The 23479-nt window shown below is 46.7% G+C and overlaps 2 protein-coding genes across 13 annotated transcripts in view; one reads left to right on the top strand and one right to left on the bottom strand.

Annotated features, from left to right (window-relative positions):
• The window catches only part of Akt3 (AKT serine/threonine kinase 3), a 250033-nt gene extending 243546 nt beyond the window's left edge, over positions 1 to 6487 (top strand). For 7 of the 9 annotated variants that reach the window (XM_021198899.2, XM_029538455.1, XM_029538453.1 and 4 more), the window contains one exon: positions 1046 to 6487. In XM_021198899.2, the coding sequence (XP_021054558.1) occupies positions 1046 to 1131 (86 nt within the window). In that variant the 3' untranslated portion in view covers positions 1132 to 6487. The remainder of the gene's footprint in view (positions 1 to 1045) is intronic. The other 2 variants (XR_003843865.1, XM_029538449.1) reach the window with 2 other exon arrangements.
• Positions 3143 to 23479, bottom strand: part of Sdccag8 (serologically defined colon cancer antigen 8) — a 201120-nt gene continuing 180783 nt past the window's right edge. The window contains exons 18-19 of one of the 4 annotated variants that reach the window (XM_029538447.1): positions 14723 to 14849; positions 3143 to 3269 (exon numbers count right to left, since the gene is read on the bottom strand). In XM_029538447.1, coding sequence (XP_029394307.1) covers positions 3249 to 3269; positions 14723 to 14849 — 148 coding nt within the window. In that variant the 3' untranslated portion in view covers positions 3143 to 3248. Of the gene's footprint in view, positions 3270 to 6130; positions 6452 to 14722; positions 14850 to 23479 lie in introns of those variants that run through there. The other 3 variants (XM_029538445.1, XM_021198898.2, XM_029538446.1) reach the window with 3 other exon arrangements.

Genomic DNA, 23479 nt, shown 5'->3' with positions numbered 1-23479 from the left:
CAGAGTTGGAACATTACTACTTCAACGGACTTTTCCATAGGGAGTTTGTGCTATGTGACTCAAAGGTGGATACCTCAAACATCCCAGCTAAAGAATTTGATCTATAATATGTATACTGTTGGCTTAGTTCTGAACTCATATTTTCTCAGGAGGTTGAAATTTCCATCTACCTCAGCACTGCCTAGGATTGCTGCTCAGCTTTGCATAGGGGAATCTGTGTCGTGTCCTACGCTAACTGTGTGTGGATGGAGTGTGTCTACCTACCGTACCAATAGTTTTTGATGCATTTGACCTGAAAAAGTTAGGTAATACCAATTCAGCCTCACTTCTGAGGTTCCTGTGAATTAAGAAGAGAATATGGAAAAGATTTTTAAAAATCATTTTTCGGATGAAGGCAAAGCCTTTTCTATTCATTAAATTAATCCTCCCAACAGAACCTGGAAAAAAAACAAAAACAACAACAAAAAAAAACAAACAAAAACTACCCCACTTAATGGATTTAAGGAAATGGAAATATTTTGCTTGGGAAAAAAAAACAGATTGTAAGGCTGCAGAGAGAGAATGGCTCAGTAATTAAGGATGGCTGCTGTCTTCTAGGGAACCTTGTTCCGTTCCTAGCCGCACATTGTGGGACTCATAATGTGTAACTCCAGTTTCCAAGTTGTTAAGAAGATGAGTTTGCAGTCATACCTAGGTCACCAGGAAGAAAAACTACACGCACTTTGGAGTCCTAATGGGTTCTCTGTAGAATTCAATGACTTACAATTTAGAACTTTATGCTTTCCTGAAGTGCAAGATCCTTGAAAGTAGTATTCTGTTTTGTTTTTTTTTTTTTCAGTAACGTTTTTCCTAAAATATTGAATAATGAAATCTTGGTTTCTTAGAGATGATTTTATAATGCTCCTCGTTTGTAGACCATGTGTGTATAGAAATCACAGTCTTTTAACCTCAGTCTTACTGAGAGGTTGATGAGATGTACTGTTTCTGAGTGTGTAGGCAGAGTAACAGTAGAAACAGAAATGACAGCGCTGTTTGCCGCCCACAGATGATGACGACGGCATGGATGGCATGGACAACGAGCGACGGCCACACTTCCCTCAGTTCTCCTACTCTGCCAGTGGACGGGAATAAGTTCCTTTCCGTCTGTTTCTACACTGTCATCTTAGACTTTGCCACTGAGACTGATTGCTGGACATCTCCACCAGTCCTCGCTCTTACAGTTAGCAGGGGCACCTTCTGACATCCCTGGCCAGCCAAGGGTCTTCACCCTCACCACCTCTCACCCACATGAAACCATATACACAGACACTCCAGTTTTGTTTTTGCATGAACTTGTATCTCAGTCTAAGGCCTCGTGCTGTTGCTGCTACTGTCTTACTATTATAGCAACTTTCAGAAGTAATTTTACAATCTTTGGGAGTCATGAGCCCATCGTTCATTTGTGCATCAAGTGTCATCTTTTGGTTTTTGGTTTTCCCTAGCAGTGAAGGCTAAATGAGATACACTGATTCTAGGTACATTGTTAACTTTCTAGGAGATAAATCAAGAACTAATTAGACTAAGAAGATTTAGTTTTTATTTCTGAACAAGCAATTGTTGAAGGGTGGTGGTGTGTGTATGTAAGAGTTTAGCAGTGTATGTCTGACCAGCACATGAAGTTTGTATCACTGACATTTGGCTGGAAATTCTTAGGAAACATTGAGAGGACTGAAGGGCCAATGAGATACACATGGTTTTTGTTTGTTTGTTTGTTTAAATCCTGCTGGCTATTGTGGAGGAAGCCCAGTGCCACCCATGGATGCCCAGGTTTCAAGGGCAAATGGATATTGTTCAACCAAGTACTGCCGGTGCAGAGTCCCCTAGAGAGTCTTAGGATCTACTTTGTACCAGAGAGTATTTTTCCCCTGGGCTTGGCGACCTTTTTCCCTTCTTGATATTTATCACCTCTGATGGCTGAAGAATGTAGACAGTATAATGATCCTGCTGTCGCCAAAATCTATACACCAAGGTGAACAGGTGTTTGCCTTACCAGTTTTGAAGTTTTTACTTTCAGTTATAGGTAAATTAGCTTTTTCTCAGATGTTAAAACTTTGAATGTCCTTTATGGCTTTGTTTATATTACAGTAGTATTTATTTTTTAGTGATAAGAATTGTGTTGTTATGTTAGCAAGCGCAGCTCCAACTCCCAGGTCATTGCCTGCGTTTTCTTTTGACCCATGTGCAAGGAATGTACACACCCATTAGAATCATGCACTTTTTCTCCTACGTTAAAAATAACGGTAAGGCTCTGGGACTGTATCTGTTGGTTAGAATCTGGCTAGAATCTTTGGGAGAAGAGATGCTGTAATTGAACCCCTTGGAGCTGAAATGAGAACATCCCCAACTACCCAATGCCAAGGGATGGATGTTGCGGCTGCTCACGTGAGTGGATGTGAGAGGATAGCCTGGCATAAAGTAGTGGAGAAAGCTGAGACCCAAATGATGATGAGAAATGAACTCTACTCGGCAAAATGAACACATCACAAATATTCACACAGTAGGAAATAAAGGATAAGAAGCTGATGTGTTTATTCTTATCAAGGTACATTCATTACTTAATCAAGCCATCAGGGAAAAACAAGAAAACAAAACACCTCTAGCTTTTATTTTTCTGTACATATTCATGTCTCCCAACCCAAACATTTCTCACTGAGAGGGGACATGTATGCAAACCTCATCTTTCTCTTTCATTAATGATGATCTTCAGATTAAACCCTTTGGTGCTAGGAGCTGACACTTTCCAAAGCAGACTATGAAGTCCAAGGATCAAAGCCTCTCTTGCAGCAAGCAAGAGGGCAACTGCTGCTCCAAGGAGTGATCATGGAAATGGATTCCAGTTACTAACTGACAGCTCCAAATGGAAGACCACAGTGTGACATAGTGTTACTGCGTTGTCTTTTTGAGTAGGAAGTCATGTTCTCATGCAGGTGTCTTGCTTGGCCTCCAGGCTCAGACTTAGAGACGCAGAGCCGCTGCTGGCAGTGGCTGGCCGCTGGGACTGCTGGGGTATGAAGGGCATTTTCCTAAGGCAGCTAAGACAGACTCAGACATAGATTGTTGTCCTAATTTTTCATGTTTCTACCTGGGTGAGTTTACCCTTAGTAGGAAGTTAAACAGATGCACATTCTTCCATCTGCAGTCTTCTGCTTTCCTACATAGAAGTATGTTGAATGTTTCACATTGACGAAGTAGATGAGATGGTAAGTCCTTTAAGTTACCTTGCATCCATTCTGTAAGAAAGGAGAGGAAAAAAAGCAAGCTGAGCCTGGCCAATGTTCAGAGCATTTACTCCCTCAGAGGTAACAGACACTGTACACTAAGCACACAGCTTCTTTTGTTTTGTCTCTCCTCCCAAGTCTTAAGGTAATTTCATGACCTTGGCCAAGGATACTTTGTGAAGATTAATGAGGGGACATTGACAATGCCTCAGGCTGGCCACTCCTCACACCTGGCCCTTGGTCCCCAGCCATTCAAGGGGTTACTCATCCCATCCCTGACTACCTGAGTGTCACCACAGGTGGGTTCTTGGCTTTGAGTTCAAGAATTCTTTCCTTATACCCTCCACCAGATGTCAGTGGAAAGGCAGAAGTAGAACAGAGGTGTGGGAGGAGACTCTAGAAGAGTGGGAGGAGACTCTAAAAGCTTGAGTTGCCCAGGCCTCCAGCTTAGGGTTCTGGCAGTTGAGATGGCCTGAAACCTGGCATCATCATGTCTGGGCAGCTCTGGCTTTGTGAGTCCAGCTCCTACCAACTCCACCTTGACCTGTTGTCTCCATGCAGGGCTGTCTGGGAGGAAACTGGCCACTTCTGCTCAGACTGCTGCCAGCACTCTGATGGCTTTGCTCTCTGCACTAATGACATAGATTATTCCAGTATTGTTCCTACTTCCCACCTGACCTCCAGCTTCTCAGAGCTGACTTCTTGCAGGGGCCACATGCTTCTCTTTCCCTCACTAACTGCAGGGTCTCTACCACACCTCAGTGTACACACTTTGCTGCTACCGTCTGTACTGTCTACATCACGGTTCCCTTAGCTTGCTCCTGGTAGTGCATTACAGGCAAGCATGAAATGTAAAGTATTTATTTAAATAAAAAGGAAACCTCTGAATTGGTCATCGAGTCACCTCCCTGTAGATTTGTAGTCTGTGACATATTTTGACTTTCTAGTTCTGCTAGATCCATACAAGCTCTGGTCATCTGGTTAAGGGTTTGAAGCAGACACAGCTATGAACCCGGATGCTATCATCACTGTCACGGCTGGCCACACTACAGATGTTCATGTCCTTACGTTTATGACCCACAGGGTGTGAAGTAACTACCAAGAACCTGATTTTGTACACTGTCCACTCTCAGTATCTCACACTCTCTGATAGGGACACACATTACTTCCTTCGTACAGACAGCTTAAATAAAGCCCTATGTCAATCTGCTGCTTCTCTGTTTGTTGTTGTTGGATATGGCTCTGTAATTTCAGAAAACTAAATTTCCTTTTCTGGAAAAATGATTATAGCCCCAGCTGTTATTAACCAACCCTGTATGAAGGTGTGATAGGAAAAGAGGTAAATTTCTCTTCCATAAAACACATATAGGGTGTTTTTACTTGACCAAAATGCCAATAGCATGCTTGTACAAACTGATAAAGGGCTAGGAGTGGAGTCCCTGGCCACCAGCAGTAGATTTTAAGGCACATCCACTAGGGTGCCAGAGAAAGAGTAGGTTGCAGACCCTAAAGGTCTTAATAAGAAAGGGTGTGGGCCCAGAATCCTCAAGGAATGCAGCTTCTCACTAATGTCTTCCTGATAACATGCTGTGCCACACCCTTCCTGGCAAGGGTGTCTTTAACCCTTCATGTCAATTTGACTTAGACGTGAGTAATTGATGACTAGAATGTCTGGATTCCATTGTTTTGGACGGGGTGTCTTTCTGATTTTTACCTCATAAACTACAATTGTAGAATTTGGCTTTGCTCTTGTGAGTTCAACAGAGAGAGGAATGACTTTTGGGACCAGTTAGGCATGCATGTGTATTTCTCACAGCCAAATTTGGGGACATTCATACATGTGCTGTCCTCAAAATCAACTGGGGTTGGCAGATCCACGAGGCTGAAATAAAGTGACCTCTACAACTCTCTAAAGGTGCTATTTTTAGAATATTGTATAATTTATTCCTGGTATACATAAAACAGAATTGAGGACAGTTAAAACCTGTGACAGCTTTATGTCTAGCACAGTTGATGAAACCAGAAACTTGTAACTCAGAAGTTGTGCTGTTCGAGGCTTGCACCTTTGGCATGCCCCAGAGATGAGGATGGCCCATGTGCCGTCATGCTGCCAGCACACCATGGCCTAAGCTGCATGTTTGTGAAGGGCAGGCTGAGCATGTGGACACCAGGCCTCTGCTGAGAGCCCCAGGCTGCCAGGCAGCCGGGCTGCGGGCAGGGAGAGGTGAGGTCTCGCATGCAGGCTTGCCCTTAGTCTTTCATCCCTCCCTCAGACGCCATGACCATCTCAGCATCCGGGCTTTATCTCCATCTGTCTTTTTGGTTTTGGTTTATTTTGTGGTGCTGGGGTAGGAACCCAGGGTCTCACACATGCTGGGCAAGTGCTCTGCCACCAAGCTACACCCCAGACCTTCCAGTGTCCATTTGTATTCCTTTGAAGCATTTGAGGGCTTGACTGTATAGTAGAAATACTATTTTAGACTAAGACTATGATCTGTGTACAGATATTTGATATACTGTTAAGTAAATTTTCTAATTTCACATACATTTGTTTTTAGGCTCCTCTCAAATACTGCTATTGAAGACAAAAATCTGACACCATCGAGCCAAAGATGCCTTTTTGGGGGGAGGGGGAGGGGTTTGCTTTGTGTTGTTCAGAATGGGAAGAAAAATGCAGAGTGCTTCCTGAGTGCACACAGTTCGATGGGAAATACTGGATGCTGGCTAAAGGTAGACACAGTCATGAGCGGAAAGAAGCAGTGGCCGGCAGGAGGAGGGGGGTCTTCTTCAGTCCACGTTGGCTGACTTCAAACATGTGCCTTTCCGTGTGTTTTGTCATTGCTACAAAATGAAAAGGAAGCAGAACAACTCAAGTCTTTAGGAAGGTCATTTTATTAATCCCTGTGCATACTTTAGAGACAGCATAAATCAGTGACTTGAAGCTGTTCTGAGCACACACTCCCAACGAGCCCTAGCCAGTTGATGCTGAAGCAAGCTCCCTGTCCGTAGCACAGGGACAGACCATGGCATGAGAACCAGCCCCCCTGCAGTCCCCGGTGGTGTCTCCCTGGGGAGGTTTCGGTGCACTGTGGCACATTAAGTACAAATCAGATGAATGTAAATATCTCTTTGTAAATCATTTATTTCACTCTGTTTCATCCAGGTCAGCAATCAGATTGTGGCATGCTGGGTAACTGGAAAAAAATGATAATAAAAAGTAAGTTTAAATAGATCATGGGTATTTGTTTTCTCATTTGCTGGTTTGGTCAGCTGTTATCACTGAAGTTTTAGAGAAAAAGTTTCTGTTGCTAAAAATGTGAAAATTATGTGTAGCCAACTGTACTAAAAATTTGTGCCTGCTACCAGAGACCAAAGAAAGCCCTGTTTGTATATCGGTATCAAGCCATATACTTCGAATGCTTTCCTTCTGAAAGCAGCCTGTACTCCAGGCCTATGTGTACTTCTACCTGTGGACAGTTGACATTGTGACAGTGTGCTGAACTATGTGTTAGGAAACTGATCAGACATTAGATGGCCAAACGTGGAGAAGATGAAGATGGCACAAAGTTACACAAAGTGTGTCTGTTACCTGCCATTTCTTGAAACTGTACAGATGTGTTTTTATACTCTCACAGAGATGCTCCACTCACATGCTAGAAGGCAGGAGCCATGATACTGAGTCTCATTTCTAAGGTTTTGCACTTGGTCGGGGGTTGGGGGCAGCCAAGGGTTAGGCAAGTGACAATACTGACGTTGCACATGGCCCACTAGGTCTATTAGAATGTCTCCCTAGTTCTGTGGTGCCTTCGGTGGAAGATGACCAGCTACAGTACTATGAAAGTCTAAGGAGAGCTGTCTATGGTAGCCCCAGGACTGCAGGTTCCATTGGGCCAGGATGGTAGAGCACAGGCCAGGGACCACCCAGCCCTGGAACTCGACCTAGCATCTAAGGGAGAATTCTGCTGCCTTGTAGAATCCCTGATTCCCTGGTAGGGATGTCTAACTTGAGAAAGTGAGACATGTTGGAAATGCTTTTCTTTTTTTTCTTTTTCCCCCTTTGGAGAAGGTCATGTGTGCATTCAGATAGATGTTACCATGTGTGACTAGCATGGTGATGGCTTTTAGTGAACTGTTACATGAGCAGACTGGTTTCTCAAAGGGAATGGAGGTGGGGTTGTGGCAAAAGGCAAAGGCAGAACAGCGTGAGGTTAGCAATGAGGAGCTTTTCAGAGCGCAAGGGAGCTCGGTTCTCAGACTTCCATAGAGGGTCTGGGACATCTGTCAGTCCAAGTCTGTGACCAATTTAACCAGCAGACAGGTTTTAACACTGATGCTAGCATTCACTGAACAAGGTGATACTGGTTCTGAAAGTGACTAGTTGGGGAAACCCCTCTGCCCCGTGCTCTGAGGATAGCAAGGTAAGACTGCTGCCTGTTATCCTGTACCCCTAGACACAAGGGCTTCCAACCCAAGGAAGTAAGTGACTGAACATGAATCCGCACAAACCATGACAAGTATATTTCAGAAGTTAGAGGTGAATGAACTTGGGCAGAAAAAAAATCCTCCCTTCAGTTCAGATGAGTGAGGCCCTGTGGCAGAGAATGGAACTTTGCAACAGGATCTTCATTAGCCCAGAAATGCATCTCTCTGTGAGTATTTGGGTGCCTGTGATCCCAAGGCCATCTAATAATGTGGTATCGCTGGGCTCCCTATTGCCGCATGCCCTGCCCTTTTGACTGGGGACAGCCTCCTGGGTTGATAGGATGTGAGGCAGGACAGGCACATGTGAAGTCACATGCACATGGAGCAAGAGTTGTTCCTCTCCAGTCGGTATAGGCTTTACTTTGGGTAGGCACACAGTTTCTTATTGCCACTGCATATCCTCTTCAAGTCTCACACTCTGAGTGTCTCTGCCACACTGCCTGCCAGAGTGACATTCTTTAGTGCCACCTGATCTTTCCACACAGTACCAGAGACACAAAATGTGAGTTACTATCATAGTCTGACTTGTCTGCAGTCGTGTGTCAGAGGTGTTACTAATGTGCATTTCTGTCCTCAGCTCTGCAGCCACTGTGGTCTCAGTCTTGGAGAGAAGGCATATGTCTAGGCAATGTTCTCAGCTTGAACTTCTGACAACTGTCTCTCCATTCAGCCCTCCCCTGTTACCATGGCCACTGGTGTGGTCTTCTGGCCCTGACCGCCCTGGGAGCAGAAGAAAGGTGCCCTTGTGTTCTGGGGTCCAGCCTGGTGTAGCTGGCCTTCGTACTTGCTACTTTTCCCTTCTACCACAGCCTTTTCCCCCAAACCTTGGGTTTTGTGCTCAATTTATTTCTGAAGTTTATTTATTTATTTATTTATTTTAGGTTTTTCGAGACAGGGTTTCTCTGTGTAGCTCTGGCTGTCCTGGAACTCACTTTGTAGACCAGGCTGGCCTCGAACTCAGAAATCCGCCTGCCTCTGCCTCCCGAGTGCTGGGATTAAAGGTGTGCGCCACCACGCCCGGCTCTCTGAAGTTTATTTTAAACTTGGCCTTTTATGAAGTGAGATGTATGGGGTGACCCAACGTGTTTCCCAGTTGACCATGCTTTAGGGTCCCCCCCAGCCCTTCTTCCTGCTGGGTTAGATTCTTGCTTTGTAGTCCCAGCTGCCATTTCCTTTGTTTCTTTTCCTTTCCACTGAGGTTGGACTTCTCACTGTGTGGCCCAGGCTGGTCTCACCTCAACCTCTTAATGAATGCCCTTTAGTGTCCAACAACTGCTCAAGTCAGCATTCTTTGTGGCTCTCTGTGTGTACTTTACCTCATGTGGTGAAGTTCCCAAATGCTCTGTTCCTATACCCCTGGCAGTAGGCATCTACTTTTAAGAGTAAGGGCTTTCTCAGTGGTCCTTCTTGTTCTGAGGTGACAGAGGTACATTCAGGCCCTCAGATCCTTCCTGTGGCTTGCCTTCCCTAATGGTTCTATGCACCCAGCTGCTCCACTTTCCCATACATGTCTCCGGTGGGCTATATCATTCCATCTGCCTGAGAGAATATGACATGATTTCTCTCCAGTGGCCCCATGATCCTGTTGTGATATTGACAGTGACTACAAAATTCAGTGGCACTTGGCCTGGGCTCCAAATGGGAACTAACCAATACTTAAGATGCAGAGCATGTGACCTCCAGGTACAGATCCTACCATGATTCTCAAGGCCTGCTGTGGTACATCCATGAAGAACTGAGCAGCAGACACGACAACATTCTAAAGGGCAAGATAGGAGGCAACCCAAAATGACCAACCCAGATGGGGAGAATAGAGTATCCTGCCTGTGTGCTACAGACTGGAGTGAGTTATGAAGGACATCTAGTTTAGCAAGTGGTAATATCTCCCAAGCTCAGCAGTGCCCACCAGACCCTAGAGCAGTCTTCCCAACATAGGCCAGAGTTTCTGGTAGGAATACCAAGATTCTGGCCACTGTCAGCTATGAAGCAAGGCAGAAGTCACAAGTCACCATAGATCAGCACTGACTCCTTGCTGGCCACCTGTCTGAGCTTTTAAAGACAGCTGTGGTTCCCTTCCATGGTTGGTCTGGCTCTGCTGCCTCTTCAGAAGCCAGAGCCAGGGGAAAGTAGAAAGGGTGGAGAGGCTATCCGTAAGACAAAGCAGGACTTCACATGATGGGAGGCAGCTCTAGGTAGGCCAGAGACACGGATGCTCTTGCAGGAGCACCTGCAAAGTATCTTCTAAGCATGCAGGTCATCACCAGAACCCCTCCAGCATCACATGTCATTATTTTGGCTTCCAAGCACTTTCTCTGCAAAGGGGCAGGTATCTGTTTTATGTGAATCATATTTCCATGGGAAATAAATTTTAAGAATTTCCAAAGGACAGACAGTGTCACCAACAGCAGAGTGGAGCCTCTGGCTGCCTTGTGTTTGAAAGCGTTACAAATGAAGACAACACTGACATTTGGGGTTGTAATGTGACGGAATTGCAGTCTTTTAAAGGCAAGAACCACTTATCTCCACTGCATGTAATATTCAGTGTTTTGTTCACTTGTCTAATTGGATTAAAATATTTAGCTCCCTTTAAAAACTTGATTGTGAATTTATATTGCAAAATATAATGTCTAACTCAGAAAGCAGAAAGAGGAGCAAATGCATCTGAGGCAATATAAAATTCAGCATTTTTCACCCACCATTCCTATTCTGGAAGTACACATTCTTGGACAAAGGGAACTCTTAGAACAGGCCTCTTAGATGAAGTCTAGTGTGCTCCTCAGTATTAGTGACAAACAAGGCACCTAGATGAACTGCTGAGCTAACTGCTGTTTCAGCTGCGTGGGGAAGTCTCCAGGATTTCCCAGTGATTATGTTAGAAATGCAACCCAGGGTCTTATGTCATTCTCTAAAAACACCCAGCAGCAGGGAGTTAATGACATCGTAGCTGCATATGTTCAAGTTGATTTAAAAAAATATGCAAGTCACTTTGGTTGACAGTGTCTTGTACACAGTTTTGAAAGAATCAGGGCAAACTTTAACAGAGTCAGTTTTTATTTGAAAAATATTTTCTGGGAATGTATCAGTGTTTATTTTTGAGACTGACAATTCGGGTGAAAATCAGGATAAAAACAAAAAAACAACAATTTGGTTGAAATCAAATTGTTTGTTTTCATCTATTTAGAATTCTTTCCAAAAAATCCTGGTTCAGGAGGAGGCTTTGTAAATTATTTTATTTGGTATATTTTCTGTTCCATTCATAAGACACCATCTGTCTTGCAGGTAGTTAACTGTGTGTGGGCCCTGAAGTCAGCTAGGCAAAGCCCCTGGACTCTAAGAAGGACAAGATAAGAGTGACCATCTCTAGGTCCCCACTTTGTCTCTCTGCTCCCCTCCAGCCAGTGGGTCTGAACCACCCTCACTTGAGCTGCCCATCGCCAGATTCAATCCTGTGTCTGCTTCTACTCACAAGCAGGCCTCTCTGCCCCTCCCTAGGATTTGCCTCTCATGCTTATTTTCAACTCTATTCAATGAGTCCTTGGATGTAATGAGATAATGTCGATGATCTTGAATATAATCACATATGGCTGCTCGATCCTTGCACAAGTTTAAATCAAATTAGAAAGTACATTCGCTGCCAAGAATGCTTAAAAGTCATAGGGCCAACTGATTAACCACTGACACGGCAGCTTCCGACTCTGTTTTCTAAACTGTGAGTGATTCATAAGAAGGGACTCAAAGGGAATCCCTCCCCAGACTGAATGCTGAGGACTGAACAGGCTGCTGCTTAGGGTGACAGCTATTGCGGGATGCCAGGCAGCTGAAACCAGAGTCATTACCCAGTAAGTAACTCAAACCCATCTTGATGGAAGAAACAGCCCTCCCACTGGACAGAACGTTTCTGTCCTCCTCCCTCTCCCAGACCTATTCTTCCCAGGAACAGAATCCAATTTCTCGCCAGCTGGCCCCCCGGGGCCTTCCCGGCCAGATGTTACTCTTTGGGTTTAGGCTTCTGACCCCAACTCTGCTCCAAGCTTTGCCCATTCAAGCCTTGCCCCTGGGACCCATGGTCCTCACCCACAAGCCACCTCCACACTACCACTATGGCAGCTCTGGCAAGTCAGGCAAGGAGAGAGAACAGGGGTCTGGTCCAGCTCTCACATCAGAGTCAGGCTGAGGGGGCTACTGCCAGGGTAAGACCAAGCCAGTATGGTCATGTCCACACAGGGACTTCTAAAGGCCCTTCCTTTTCTAAAAGCTCCTCCCAGTGTGAGTGAAGAAGTTAGGAAAGCCACCATTTTTAGTGAGTCCTGAGGTAGGAGCGTGCTATAAAGCAGCTGGAGGGCTGCCCTGCACAGTCACTTTCCTACCACATGGCAGCTGTGTAAGATCTCCAGCCCCAAGTGGCATTGGTACATAGTCACTCACAACCAGGATAGGTTCCCTTCATGGGCAAGAGACTGTGTGTGACTCAAATCTAAACAGAAGCCATTTAGAATAATCAAGGCTTAGAAACAAGGCATTTCCTGTTGGAGTCCACTATTGTTTCTCTGAACAGGCCAGGGCTTAGGAAATAGAGCCAATCTGAAGGACGTGACTAAGCTCCCAAGCAGCTGTCTGGGTCAGAAAATACCCACTCTCTTTTTCGTTCTGAGCAGACAGGGATTTTCAGAGTTTGACATGCAAAATTAAGCTATTATGCTTAATTCATCCAGGCAGAGAAAATGGAGGCCTTAAGCCACACCACTGCCACACTGGACACAAAGGCGTCTATAAGCCTCAGATACCCAGAAGTCCAGGCGGAGACAGGTCGAAGCACAGCCTTTCCCTCCGTAGCCCGAGGAGCCTCTTCCCCAACCAGATACAGGCAGTCAGTCAAACTTTGACTTGCTTACTTCAAGGATTCCTTATTTAAAAATCAGTTTACAATTCATGTTTATTTTGGGCAAAAAATGAATCACATTAGTCCCAGACCACCAAGTGCCAGCACATGGAGACCAATGTAACTCTTGTGCCAAAGAGTACTGGGTTTAGAGACTGTGCAAAGAGCTTGCAAAACCTCTCACTGCTCCCAGCATTTGCAGCAGGGAGCCATTACCTCTGCCAAATTTCTTTCGTCCTGGTCATCTTAAAATAACACCCAGGATAGAATTTCAATATAAAAAGCCCTGTCAGAAATGCTCCGGACAGGCCATTATCAGAGAGCAGGGGTAGACAAGTCATTTGTATTGCCACCGGCAAAGGAAGACCTTTCTCCTGGAACATTTTCTTTTAAGTGCAGTGAATTTGGAAATTCTCAAGCTTTTAAAACTCAGGAAAAGGCTTCTAAAAATATCTGTGTTCCATGTTAAGATCTGTGTGTGCCATAAAAAAGGGCGGTGGCAAAGCTTACCATGCCACAGATCCCAGTCCATCATGTCACAACAGCCTAGTTACCAAAGGTGGCTCTGGGGATGTTGGACTCCGATGAACCAGCTCTCCCTTGGACCTGCCCACAGACCTGGGTTATGACCAAAATCCAGATCCTCTAGGAGACTGACTTTGCACTGAGCACTGAGCACAGTAAAGATGGTCGTGTCACTGCTGGCACTATGGGAACTTCTCAGGAAGGGGAGAAAGTGACCTCAAGTATGCGGCACTTCAGGCTACCAAGTTCCTAAGATCCCCCTGAGCACACCACTACCCTAACATGCCCAGTTCTCTTCATTCTCATGCTGCAGGTGAGAATGGAAGCTCAGGAGAGCCATGGGTGCCTTGGCCAAGGTTTGCAAATGGAGTTTTCTGGCTACAATTCCAAACTAAGAGGTTCTTTCTGTCTTTACAAATTACCCCAATAGCATATAAATGGAGGCTCCTGGGTTCTGCTTCCAGACATGCCTGGAGTGTCAGGAGCCACCACAACTGGGTGTTTACACACATTCCAGACAGTGGTCAGTATATGGTCAGATCCTGCCGACCTGTGCCCTGTAGCCCTCCGGTGCATACTTCTACCATTGTGTAAGCCCTCTGCCCGGTGTCCAGTTTGGATCTTTCACAACTGTGAACTTGAAGCAATTTACAGGACTGAATAGGTAGAGTTCAAGGCAGGTCAAGATTGTCAGCTCAAGGTCCTTTTGAATGGAGAATGAAAAATGGTCTTTCTTCCTTTCACTTCCAGATGCTTCCCCACTAACCACTGCAAGCACACGTATACATCCTTATCTTCTCAAATTGCTTGATGGGGCAAAACACCCAGAGCCTCTCTGATGTGAGGAAAAGTTGCTGAGAAGAACAGTAGTTTGTGCCACCCGCCCGTCCAACTCACCTGGGCTCTTTTCCGCCATTATCTAACCTGAATGGGGACAGCTTGGGCTCTGGAGTCAGACTTAGGTTCCATTTGCTGTGCCCCTATTTGCTAGCTGAATATGCTTGTTTGAGCCTCAGTTTCCCTATCTGCAAAATGGAGACAATAATATCAGCCTTGCTGGCTTGCTTAACTGGACAGAGTGAGTGCATGTTTCAGACAGTAGGCTACTGAATCGGGCTAAGACATCTGGTTACTCTCATGAGACCTTCCCATCTGGGAGCACCTCTTTCTTCTACTGTTAAAGTCCTTCAGTCCTCAGGAGTAGTTCACAGCTGCCTCCTCCACATATTGGGCCTGAGCTCTGTTGTTCCTCTTCCCCGCTAGCCTTCCCCACCAGTGTTCCTGCATGGTGTGGCTGCCTTTGGTACGCCTGGGTTGATACAAGTGCCTGAGTCTGATGAGAGACAAGCTTCGGTCTATGCTTGGCATAACACTCTCCCAGCTTATGACCTGACCTAAGTGACCTTGGGGATTTGGGCCTGTGACACTGCATCCTGGAAAGGGGGAAGGAGAAGGTCTGTGTGTGTTGCCATGCAGCCCTGGGCCCCCTTGAGTTATAGGGGGCTTGGTGTGCTCCCACGTGACCCAAGGCTGCCCTCAGCCTGGCCCACAGAGGTCCCTGTGTGTGTTCCCACCCTACCTGGGCTCGCAGCCGGTCCACTTCCTCAGACAGGTTCTGTCGCTCCAGGAGAAGCTGATTCTGCTTGTTAAGCAGCTGCACCAGCTGCTGCGCTGTAGCCTGGCCATGCTTATCCAGCTGCCTGAGTCTGCAGAAAAGGAATCCGAGATGAGTTCTGAGAGCGGCTTGCTTTGGAGAGCACAGAGGACAGTGACAGGTGTTAGCGACATCACTTATATGTGTTGACGTTCCAATGCTATGACAAAATACTTGGGGAAGAAATGGCTTACTCTGGCTTATGTGTTCATGAGTTTCTGCCCATGATTGGCTAACTGCATTGAGCCCCTGATTCCTTAGCTGTAGCACTGTGTTTGGGTCTGTGGCAAGGCAGTGTTCCTTGTTTAGGCATATGTGGTAAAGGAAGTCCTTACATCAAGGAGGATAGGATATGGAGAGAGGAAGCCAATGTCTCAAGACTACAGTCAAGATCAAACTCCTAATAACCCAACTTGCTACCACTAGGCTCCTCTTAAAGTTCCAGCACTTCGTGTAGCACTGGGGACTGGGAACAAAGCCTTCAAACAGGAACTACTGTGGGACAGTGAAGCTGGAAGCTCCTGAGAGAGTATCAAGGTGCAGTAGGTTAGCCATAGCTCTGGGGCCACTGGCCAGCGTGTGTTTGCTGTATACCTTCCAGCATATGACAGGGGACACATCAGCCCCTCAACACGCTCCTGATTAGAAAACACTCCAGGCAGTTGAATACAGAAGACTGGAGCCTTAGACTCACAAGAGATAAAAATTAAGGGGCCTAAATCCTCCACTGTCCACATGGAAGCGGCTGCGACTGGGCAGATTGCAGTCCTAGATATGGATGGCTGAGGCTCCAGAAACACTGAACTAAGGGCTTTCCATTATTAATCCCTGTCAGTCACAGGCTGCGGCCTGCTGACCAGATGTCTTCAAAGATCCTAAATTTGTCCCTCTGCTGATAGGCCCTCCTCCCCAGACTTGCTAATTCCCTCCAGCCATTATCCTCATCTGTCCACAGACAGCCTGTGCAGTAACTAGCACATGTGCCTATGGAAGGGAGCTTTGGGTTAAATTTAGAGGGTGGCTGCCACCCAGCTCTTCTCTGGGAGGAGAGGTGCCATCTTCCTCTACCTCAGAGGTCAGGAGCAGCACTGCAGGGCAAGCCTAGCCACAGGAGAGGGTGGCATAAGCTCCGTGGACATTTCAAATGCTCCCACACCTGCTGCGGCCTGCATGCAGCTGCTGCCCTGGGGCCTTCTCACTTCAGGCTCTCCTCAGGTCGTGAGTGCTTCTGGTGGGCTCCAGCACAGGCAGCCCCCACACACTGATGGTGAAGCATGGCATATCTCCCCCACCCCACCCCACCCCACCCCTGGCTTCCTTTCTTTGCATATACTTGACTTGGTTGGAGTTATCGCTTCAGGGTTCCAGCGCTGCCATTTCTTGCAAAGCAGGTAAGCTCCCTGCTCTCAGTCACACCAAGGTCTGGGTGCTTCTCATCTGGAGCTGACCACTGTGCAGGTCGGAGAACAAAAGTGCAGAGCCTGCACCACGCATGAGTGTCTTCTCCCCATGCTTCCATGGTCCTCTGATACACTGCACAGTGGAAGTACCCAAGGGTCCAGCTTAGCTTCCCCCACAGTAGCCCCATCAAACCTGAGCAATGGCTCATTTCCTGCCTGTGTCTGTAGCACACCCTTCCTCTGCCCCAGGGGAAGGAAAACTCAAGTTTTCCTGGGAAAGCCACAGCCAGTGCAGCACTGGGACGCCGCCATACCCGCACTCTGACACCGTGTCACTGGACAGGGTTTTCTCCGGGATCAGTCTCCCTGCTACAGAGGAGACAGACCTACATGAAGCTTGTGTGGACCGTTGCCTAGGCAATCTGCTGACATATCTATGCACCCTCTCTCTTTGTAGCCCCTGCTCTGATGGAGCACTGGAGTCTTCCCACAGGGCTACCAACAGCTTTTTTGTTTTTCCCTGAGAAGCAATTAACTGTTCCATGTTCCAGTCAGGCAGGTAAGAAATTCCATGGCTAGTATTGCGCTGTATAATAATCCCCAAGGTAACGTCCCTTGGACTAAGTCCTACTGAGGTACTGGCTTCTGGCTTCCTGCTGCTGCTGTGAACAAGCGGGCCGTGATGTTTATGAGCAATCTGTAAATGTGGGGTGGGGGTGGCAGGTCATGGGAGGCAGGCGAAACCAAATGCTGACTTGGCTTCTTGCTGTAGCACCAAGCTGAGAGGAGTTAAACCCCGATCCATCCCTATTCCCACTGGAAGGAGAGCCTCCTCTACCCAAGCCTGCCTCTCAAACTCACAGGCTCAGTGCCCACGCTCCACGGGTGCTGTAGCTACACACCACACACCAAACTTGGCTAGTGTTTCAAACCGTTGACCACTCTATGAAGCTGCTCTCAGGCATGATTTCCCTCCTTTTAAAAAGACATGCCCCCTACTGTGCTGGGGACAGCTCTATACCGTCACTCCATATTCAGCAAGAAATACAAACACAGACCCAGTAACTTAAAACACCCCAACTTCACATTTACTGAAAAAGTAAAGACAAAATTTAGAGACAAGAACTTCCATAGAGTGAGGAAATACACTCTATGGAAGTTCTCTGGAGACACATCATGAATGCCAAGAAAACAGATATTTTTTTCTAATTTAAAAGGTATTTTATAAACATTGCCCAGCCCAGCCTGCACTCTGTTATTACTATCAGTCAGAAGCAGTTTCTTGGACTGTTCTATAGACACATAAGCTATATTTCAAATTTCTTGGTAGTGGTCATTATAATAATATTTTTTTGATGACTTAAATTGACAGCTGCTGACAGTCACCATTTGCTGAGTTCCTGGGCCTATAACTCCATAGTGATTATGCAATTATAATCCTCTGAAGTACCTTAGAGTCTCCACTCCTATTTTACTGATGGAAAACCTGACTGGGATGGGTTAGCTAACTTGCATACGTCCTGCCCATCCACAGCAGACTGGTGCTCAGTTGGCTAGCTCACCAAGCCAGCCGACCAGCAGTGAAGAGTCCGCACTGTGCTACTCAACTCTGTCTGCCTGTGGCAAATAACTGAGATGACAACTGGAAAGGCGGAGTGCCTGACCTTGGCTTGTGGCTTCTCGGGTTTCAGATCAAGATTGCCCTGCTTTGAGGCAGAGCACCCTGGCAGGCTTGTGGCAATGGAAGCAGAAATGTGTAGTGGTTTGAGAAGGTTTGGCCCCCACAGACTCATGTGTTTGGATGCTTGGTCACAGGGAGTGGCACTGTTAGAGGAAGTGTGTCACTCTGGAGGTGGGGCTTGGGGGTCTTGAATGCTCAAGTTATACCCAGTATGAAACACATCCAGTCTCCTTCAGCTGCCTTCAGATAAAGATAGAGAACTTTCAGCTCCTCAAGCACCATATCTGCCTACAGGCTGCCATACTTCCCACCATGACGATAATTAACTAAATGTCTGAAACTGTAAGCTAGCCCCAAGTGAATGTTTTCCTTTAGAAGAGTTGCCTTGCTCATGCTGTCTCTTCACGGCAATGCAACCCTAACTAAGACAGAAGTTGTTACTGGAACTGGGGTATTGCTGTGACAGGTCTGACAGGGTTTGTTTAGAAGAATGTGGATTTGGGATTAGCAAAGCAGTGGGATGTATTAAGGGGTTTAATTGGCATGGAGGACAGTACTGCCAAGGGGACCTGGCTAATGATGGTTCAGAGAAGAAGAACTTTAGTATGTTGCCTAGAGATCATTCTTGTAGTATTTTGGTGAGGGATATGGCTGCTTTTTGCCCTTATCTGAAGAGTCTGGCTGAGGCTAAAGTGAAGAGATTTAGATTAATTGAATTGACAAAGAAGATCTCAAAAGAGCCTAGCATAGATTCTGTCCTGTAGTTCACTCTTAGAAGAACATTTTGATGGGATGTAGTAAGATTAGAAAGAAAAAATAAAAAATGTATGGTTCAAGGGTAAAAAGGGCACCCAAAAGTGGAATGGAGCTAAATGCTGTGTTCAGGGAGATAAACATATTAAAGATACTAAGTGAAATTAGGGAGTGGTGACTTCAGGGCAAGATCCTACCCAGCTAAGCTTCCATCTTGTGAAAAGAAATTAAAGAAAAGCTTAGGTCCAGGTATGGTGGTGCACTCCTTTAATCCCAGCAAACAGAGGCAAGCAGATCTCTGAGTTCAAGGCCAGCCTGGTCTGCAGAGCAAATTCCAGGACAACCAGGCTTAGGCAGTGAAGGAAGCCATAACAAAGAGAAAGCTGGTAAAGATGTAATTGAACAAGGGGACCATGTTTCAGCCCAGCAGGCAGCTGACTTGGCAGCTTTGGCCACATGGTTATGGCTTTAGAATCAAAGATTCATTTCCCTCTGTGAGTAAAGAAAGCTGCTGAGGCCAGGTATGTGGCCAGGGCATCCCGGATAGAGGCCGAGGAGTCTATCGCATGAAAGTATAATGGGAAAGCCTGGATTGCCTTGGGGACCCCAAGATGTTAAAGGTGCCAGAGCCATGGGATCCCTGCCAAGGAGAGCTGCTAAGAGGAAGTGGGAACAGCCCAGGAGAGAGAAGTGTGTTGTAGTCAACAAAGGTGGAAAGAGTAGAGAGCTCACGAACATTGTGACATCAGATATGGAGATGCAGAGTTTGGAGTTTGTCAGCTGGTGTTTGGTCTTGCTTTGGCTCTGCATCTCCTTACTATGCTCCCTCCCCTACATTTTGGAATGGTAATATATATCGTGTGCCATTGTATATTGGAAGTATGTGATCTGTTTTTTATTTTGATATTATAGGGAATTACAGTTAAGAGATTGCATGCATCTTAGAAGAGACATTGAACTTCGGACTTTTAAACATTCTTGAAACTGTAATAGACTATGGGGACTTTTGAAGTTGAATTAAATGCCTGTTGTATTATTTTTGTCTGTAAACCTATAGGGGATAGGGAGTGGAATGTGGAGTTTTGAATAGGTTTGGCTCCCACAGATCCATGTGTTTAAATGCTTGGCTATTAGGAAGTACCTTATTAGAGGAGGTGTGGCCTTGTTAAAGGAAGTATGTCACTGTGGAGATAGGGCTTGAGGTCTTAAATACTCAACTGAGCCCAGTATAAAATGTGTCCAGCCTCCTGCTGCCTTCAGGTCATGATGCAGAACTCTCAGTTGCTCCAGCACCGTGTCTTCTCACTGTGATGATAATGGACTAAATCTCTGAAACTACAAGCCAGCCCAATCCCTATATAAGAGTTGCTTTGGTCATGATGTTTCTTCATGGCAATGAAACCCTAGCTAAGACAAAGGGCCAGTGTCCCATTTTCTCCTTGTGTCCCAGAGACCTGACTTTCTTCCAGTAAGCCCCACCACTGAAAGGCTCCACCACCGCTCAGTCATGCTACATGCTAAATCAAACTAGAGCAAGGACGGAGGTAATCCCTGCCCTAAGAGCATGAAGAGATGAGTTATGCTGAATCAGAGCACAAATCAAACTGCTGCAAAGGCATAAAGAGGAGTGGTCAAACTGGCTAAGTGCTGGTCTGGAAAGGCACATGCCATGCCCATCACTTACCAAGCAGACACTGCACAGGCCTATGTGCTCAGTGTTTTGCAAAATTGGAACCCTAGTGCTTTCTGTCATTCCACCGAGTGGGAGCGATAATCCCACTTTCAGGATGAGAATACTGAGGCATGGGCTCAAAGTCGATGGGCTGGCAGGATATGATATGAAGAGCTGAACGATGCTGGTCTGGCAGGGCTGAACATAGCCCCTCAGCCTTTGCAGATTCCAACCTTCCTCGATTCTCACTAGGGTACTTGCACAGGCGTGCTCCTGCCTGCTGCTCTCCCCAAGGGGCAGAGCTGCTTTCCAGTGTCAGTTCTCATCTAGTTCTGTCATTCTGACACATGGAGTCTCACAGCTTCCGCCCCTTTCCTCCACAATCTGTTCAGTGGTGATGAGAACAAGGTGGGTCATGACCTGGGCCTGTGGAAATGTGTGTAGAGGACAGCCCCTTCCAGCAAGGCTTCACAGAACACCCAGGCTGCACACTGTCAGGAGAGCAAGACCTTAGTTCAGTATGTCTTCTCTAGGCCCACGTCTTATCCTAGCAATGTGTAGACCTTGTGGCACCTTGGGAACTGTGGCTGACTCCTGTCCTTGTCCTGTGAAGCACTTTCTGTCCTCACAGTGAATGGCTGGTCCATGAGAAAAGGACACTTCTTTTCACCAGGCAGGTGCTGGTGTGCCACCTAGGACATGAGAGGACCTTTGGGACTTGCATGTGTAGGACGACTACTTCAGGACAGCAACTAACCATGCTGTGTTGCTGCAGTCGGCTCAGGCTTTCTTCCAAGGCATCTCTAGGAGTTCCAGGTGTGTAAGGGATAACAATTTCCATGACAACAAAGAATGGAAATGAAGATCATAGGAGACCCATGTATGCTGGGCCAAGAACCTCTGTATTGAACTAACAGCAATGGACTCAGCCACAAGGCAGGTGCATGACCAGAAAGGGTACTTTTTGAAAACTATGTGAGACATGGTAAGACAGATCAAGTGTAAACTACAAAACAACCCTGTAAAGCTGAGTGAGCTGGGATGAGGTTATGCAAAACAGTGGCAGTGCAAGCTGCCAGCTTGGGTTCCCAGCTTCAGACATCCTTCTGCAAGGATGAACTCATGCAGATCCATACACTTAAATCTCTGTTGTATGTGAGATGGGGAAGCTACATGTGATGTGTGAGCTCTGAGATATAAAAACTACATGAACGCTTGGGTACCCAGTGAGGTGCATCCTGCCCTGCTGTGCGGGTCACCACCATGTCTGCACCCGTGAAGTGTCGGCTGTATACCTTCCACAGGATGTCTCCCCAGAAAAATTGGAGGTGACTTTTGTTTGCTGTTGATTGTTTTGTTGTTGAGTTTTTGGTATAGTAGTAAAATGTCTTTTGTTCAGAAGTGTTCTTCGACCACAGCCTCTTTGCTGTGGAGCTTCTGACAGGATCTTCCTCCCTCTTCTCAGAAGCACATCCCCAGGATGCTTAGACCCACACTTACCCTGGGAGAGGAGCCTACTGATAAAATGAAGGGCATTTCCCAAACAGCATAGAGGTTAAAACTGTAACTATTTTAACTGTAGAACCTGCTCAGTTTCCCTTGCTCCCAGGGAGGCTCTGGTATTGAGGAAGCACTCACTGCAGGACTGCACTTGTATTTGTTATGCAACTCAGTCCTCTGCATGCTGTGGAGGACAGAGGAAAGAGTTACACTTGCAGGCTCACAGGACTGAAGGAGTAGTGCTGAGAGAGGAAGTGAGGCAAGTGCACAGCTACACAGGAGGGCCACATAGGCCCCTCCTCTCTCCCTGTCTTTCCCTCCCAGATTCCCAGGAAATCTCTGCAGACCTACAAGCCCATGCTCCCCAGGACAGGGCTGGGCCTCTCCTGTCTTGATGCCTCTGTCTAGGCTCTCTTCCAAAACATCTCTGGGAATTTCAAGTGTAAAAAGGACAGCAATCACCAAGGCAATGAAGAGGCCCCCTCCATATCAGATGCTTTTATTTCAGCCCCTGGCTCCAGATGAATGGTCTGAGGTGCCTTGGCACTTAATATTCTGTCTGAGCAACCTGTCCAAGTGGCCTTGGTCACTCTGTGACTCACTGGACTCCCTCCATCCCCAGTGCTCATCCCTCTGCACCCCCCTTGCTGGGCACTCCTCCCTTATTCCAACCTTCTGTCCCCACTGCCCATAAGCGCTCAGGTGTTCTGTAATACCCCACACCCCCTCCTTCTCTCTTCAGACACTCTCCACAGCCTAAGTTCTCAACAATGCCCGCAGTCCCAGCAGTTGCAGCTAAGATGGAGACAGCAGGATCAAGAGTTCAAGGCAGGGGTCAGCCATACAAGAGAGACACCAACCCGGGCTATATAAAACTCTGTTTCAAAATAACCACACCCAAAATCCCTGAACCTCCTTCTGTGGTTTTTTGCTTCTATTTGCCTATCCAAATAGAGTCCTCATACTAGCTAGACCTGAAGGATCCGTGATCCTTCTCGATCCACTCACATCATGTCTGTTTGATGGAAATTTTTGCTCCAGCTCTGTGGCCATATTCCCTTGCCTAGTAACAGGGTCTTTCACAGTCTGGCCCCTGCTTAGTCCGCTCTCCTCACACAGTGGGTATCTCAGCCCTTCCAAAGGAAAAGTAATGCATACAAATTATGCACTCTCAGTCATCACTGGGATTTGAAAATCTTACAGCAGGTGAATAAACAGGTGCCGTGGAAGCAGGGTCACTATTCAGAACCCATTCATACTGGCTAGCTGGCTAGTCAGCTTCAGGCTGGGTTCCTCTCAGTTCAAGCCCTCCAAAGTAACACTTCCAACCCGACTCCAAGCTCAGCCATCAGGCCTGGGGCATGGGCAGCCATACCCTGGAAAGCCAGGAGGAGAAGAACAGTGTGTGCAAGCAGCCTGCAGTACTGCAGACTATGAACTGCATACGGACCCAGCTTCAGTGAGTGCAGGCCTGCTGAAAGCCATGCACACACACACCCTTCACCTGTGCTCAGAAACCTAAGCTCCTCAAGGTGGGGCACAGAGCCCATCAAGCACAAAGCGAGCAGTACCTGGTGGGTGAGAAGCCTCAGCCGGGGAGACAGCCATTCCCTTCCCAGCTCTCCATCTTCCCAAACCACAGTGGCACTGGGTTTGCTACACTCCCATCTCCCACA

The sequence above is a fragment of the Mus pahari genome, chromosome 5 (genome assembly GCF_900095145.1).
Source record: "Mus pahari chromosome 5, PAHARI_EIJ_v1.1, whole genome shotgun sequence".
Classification (NCBI taxonomy): Eukaryota; Metazoa; Chordata; class Mammalia; order Rodentia; family Muridae; genus Mus; species Mus pahari.
The sequence above is the reverse complement of the archived record's forward strand: the minus strand, read 5'-3'. Positions and strand labels throughout refer to the sequence as shown.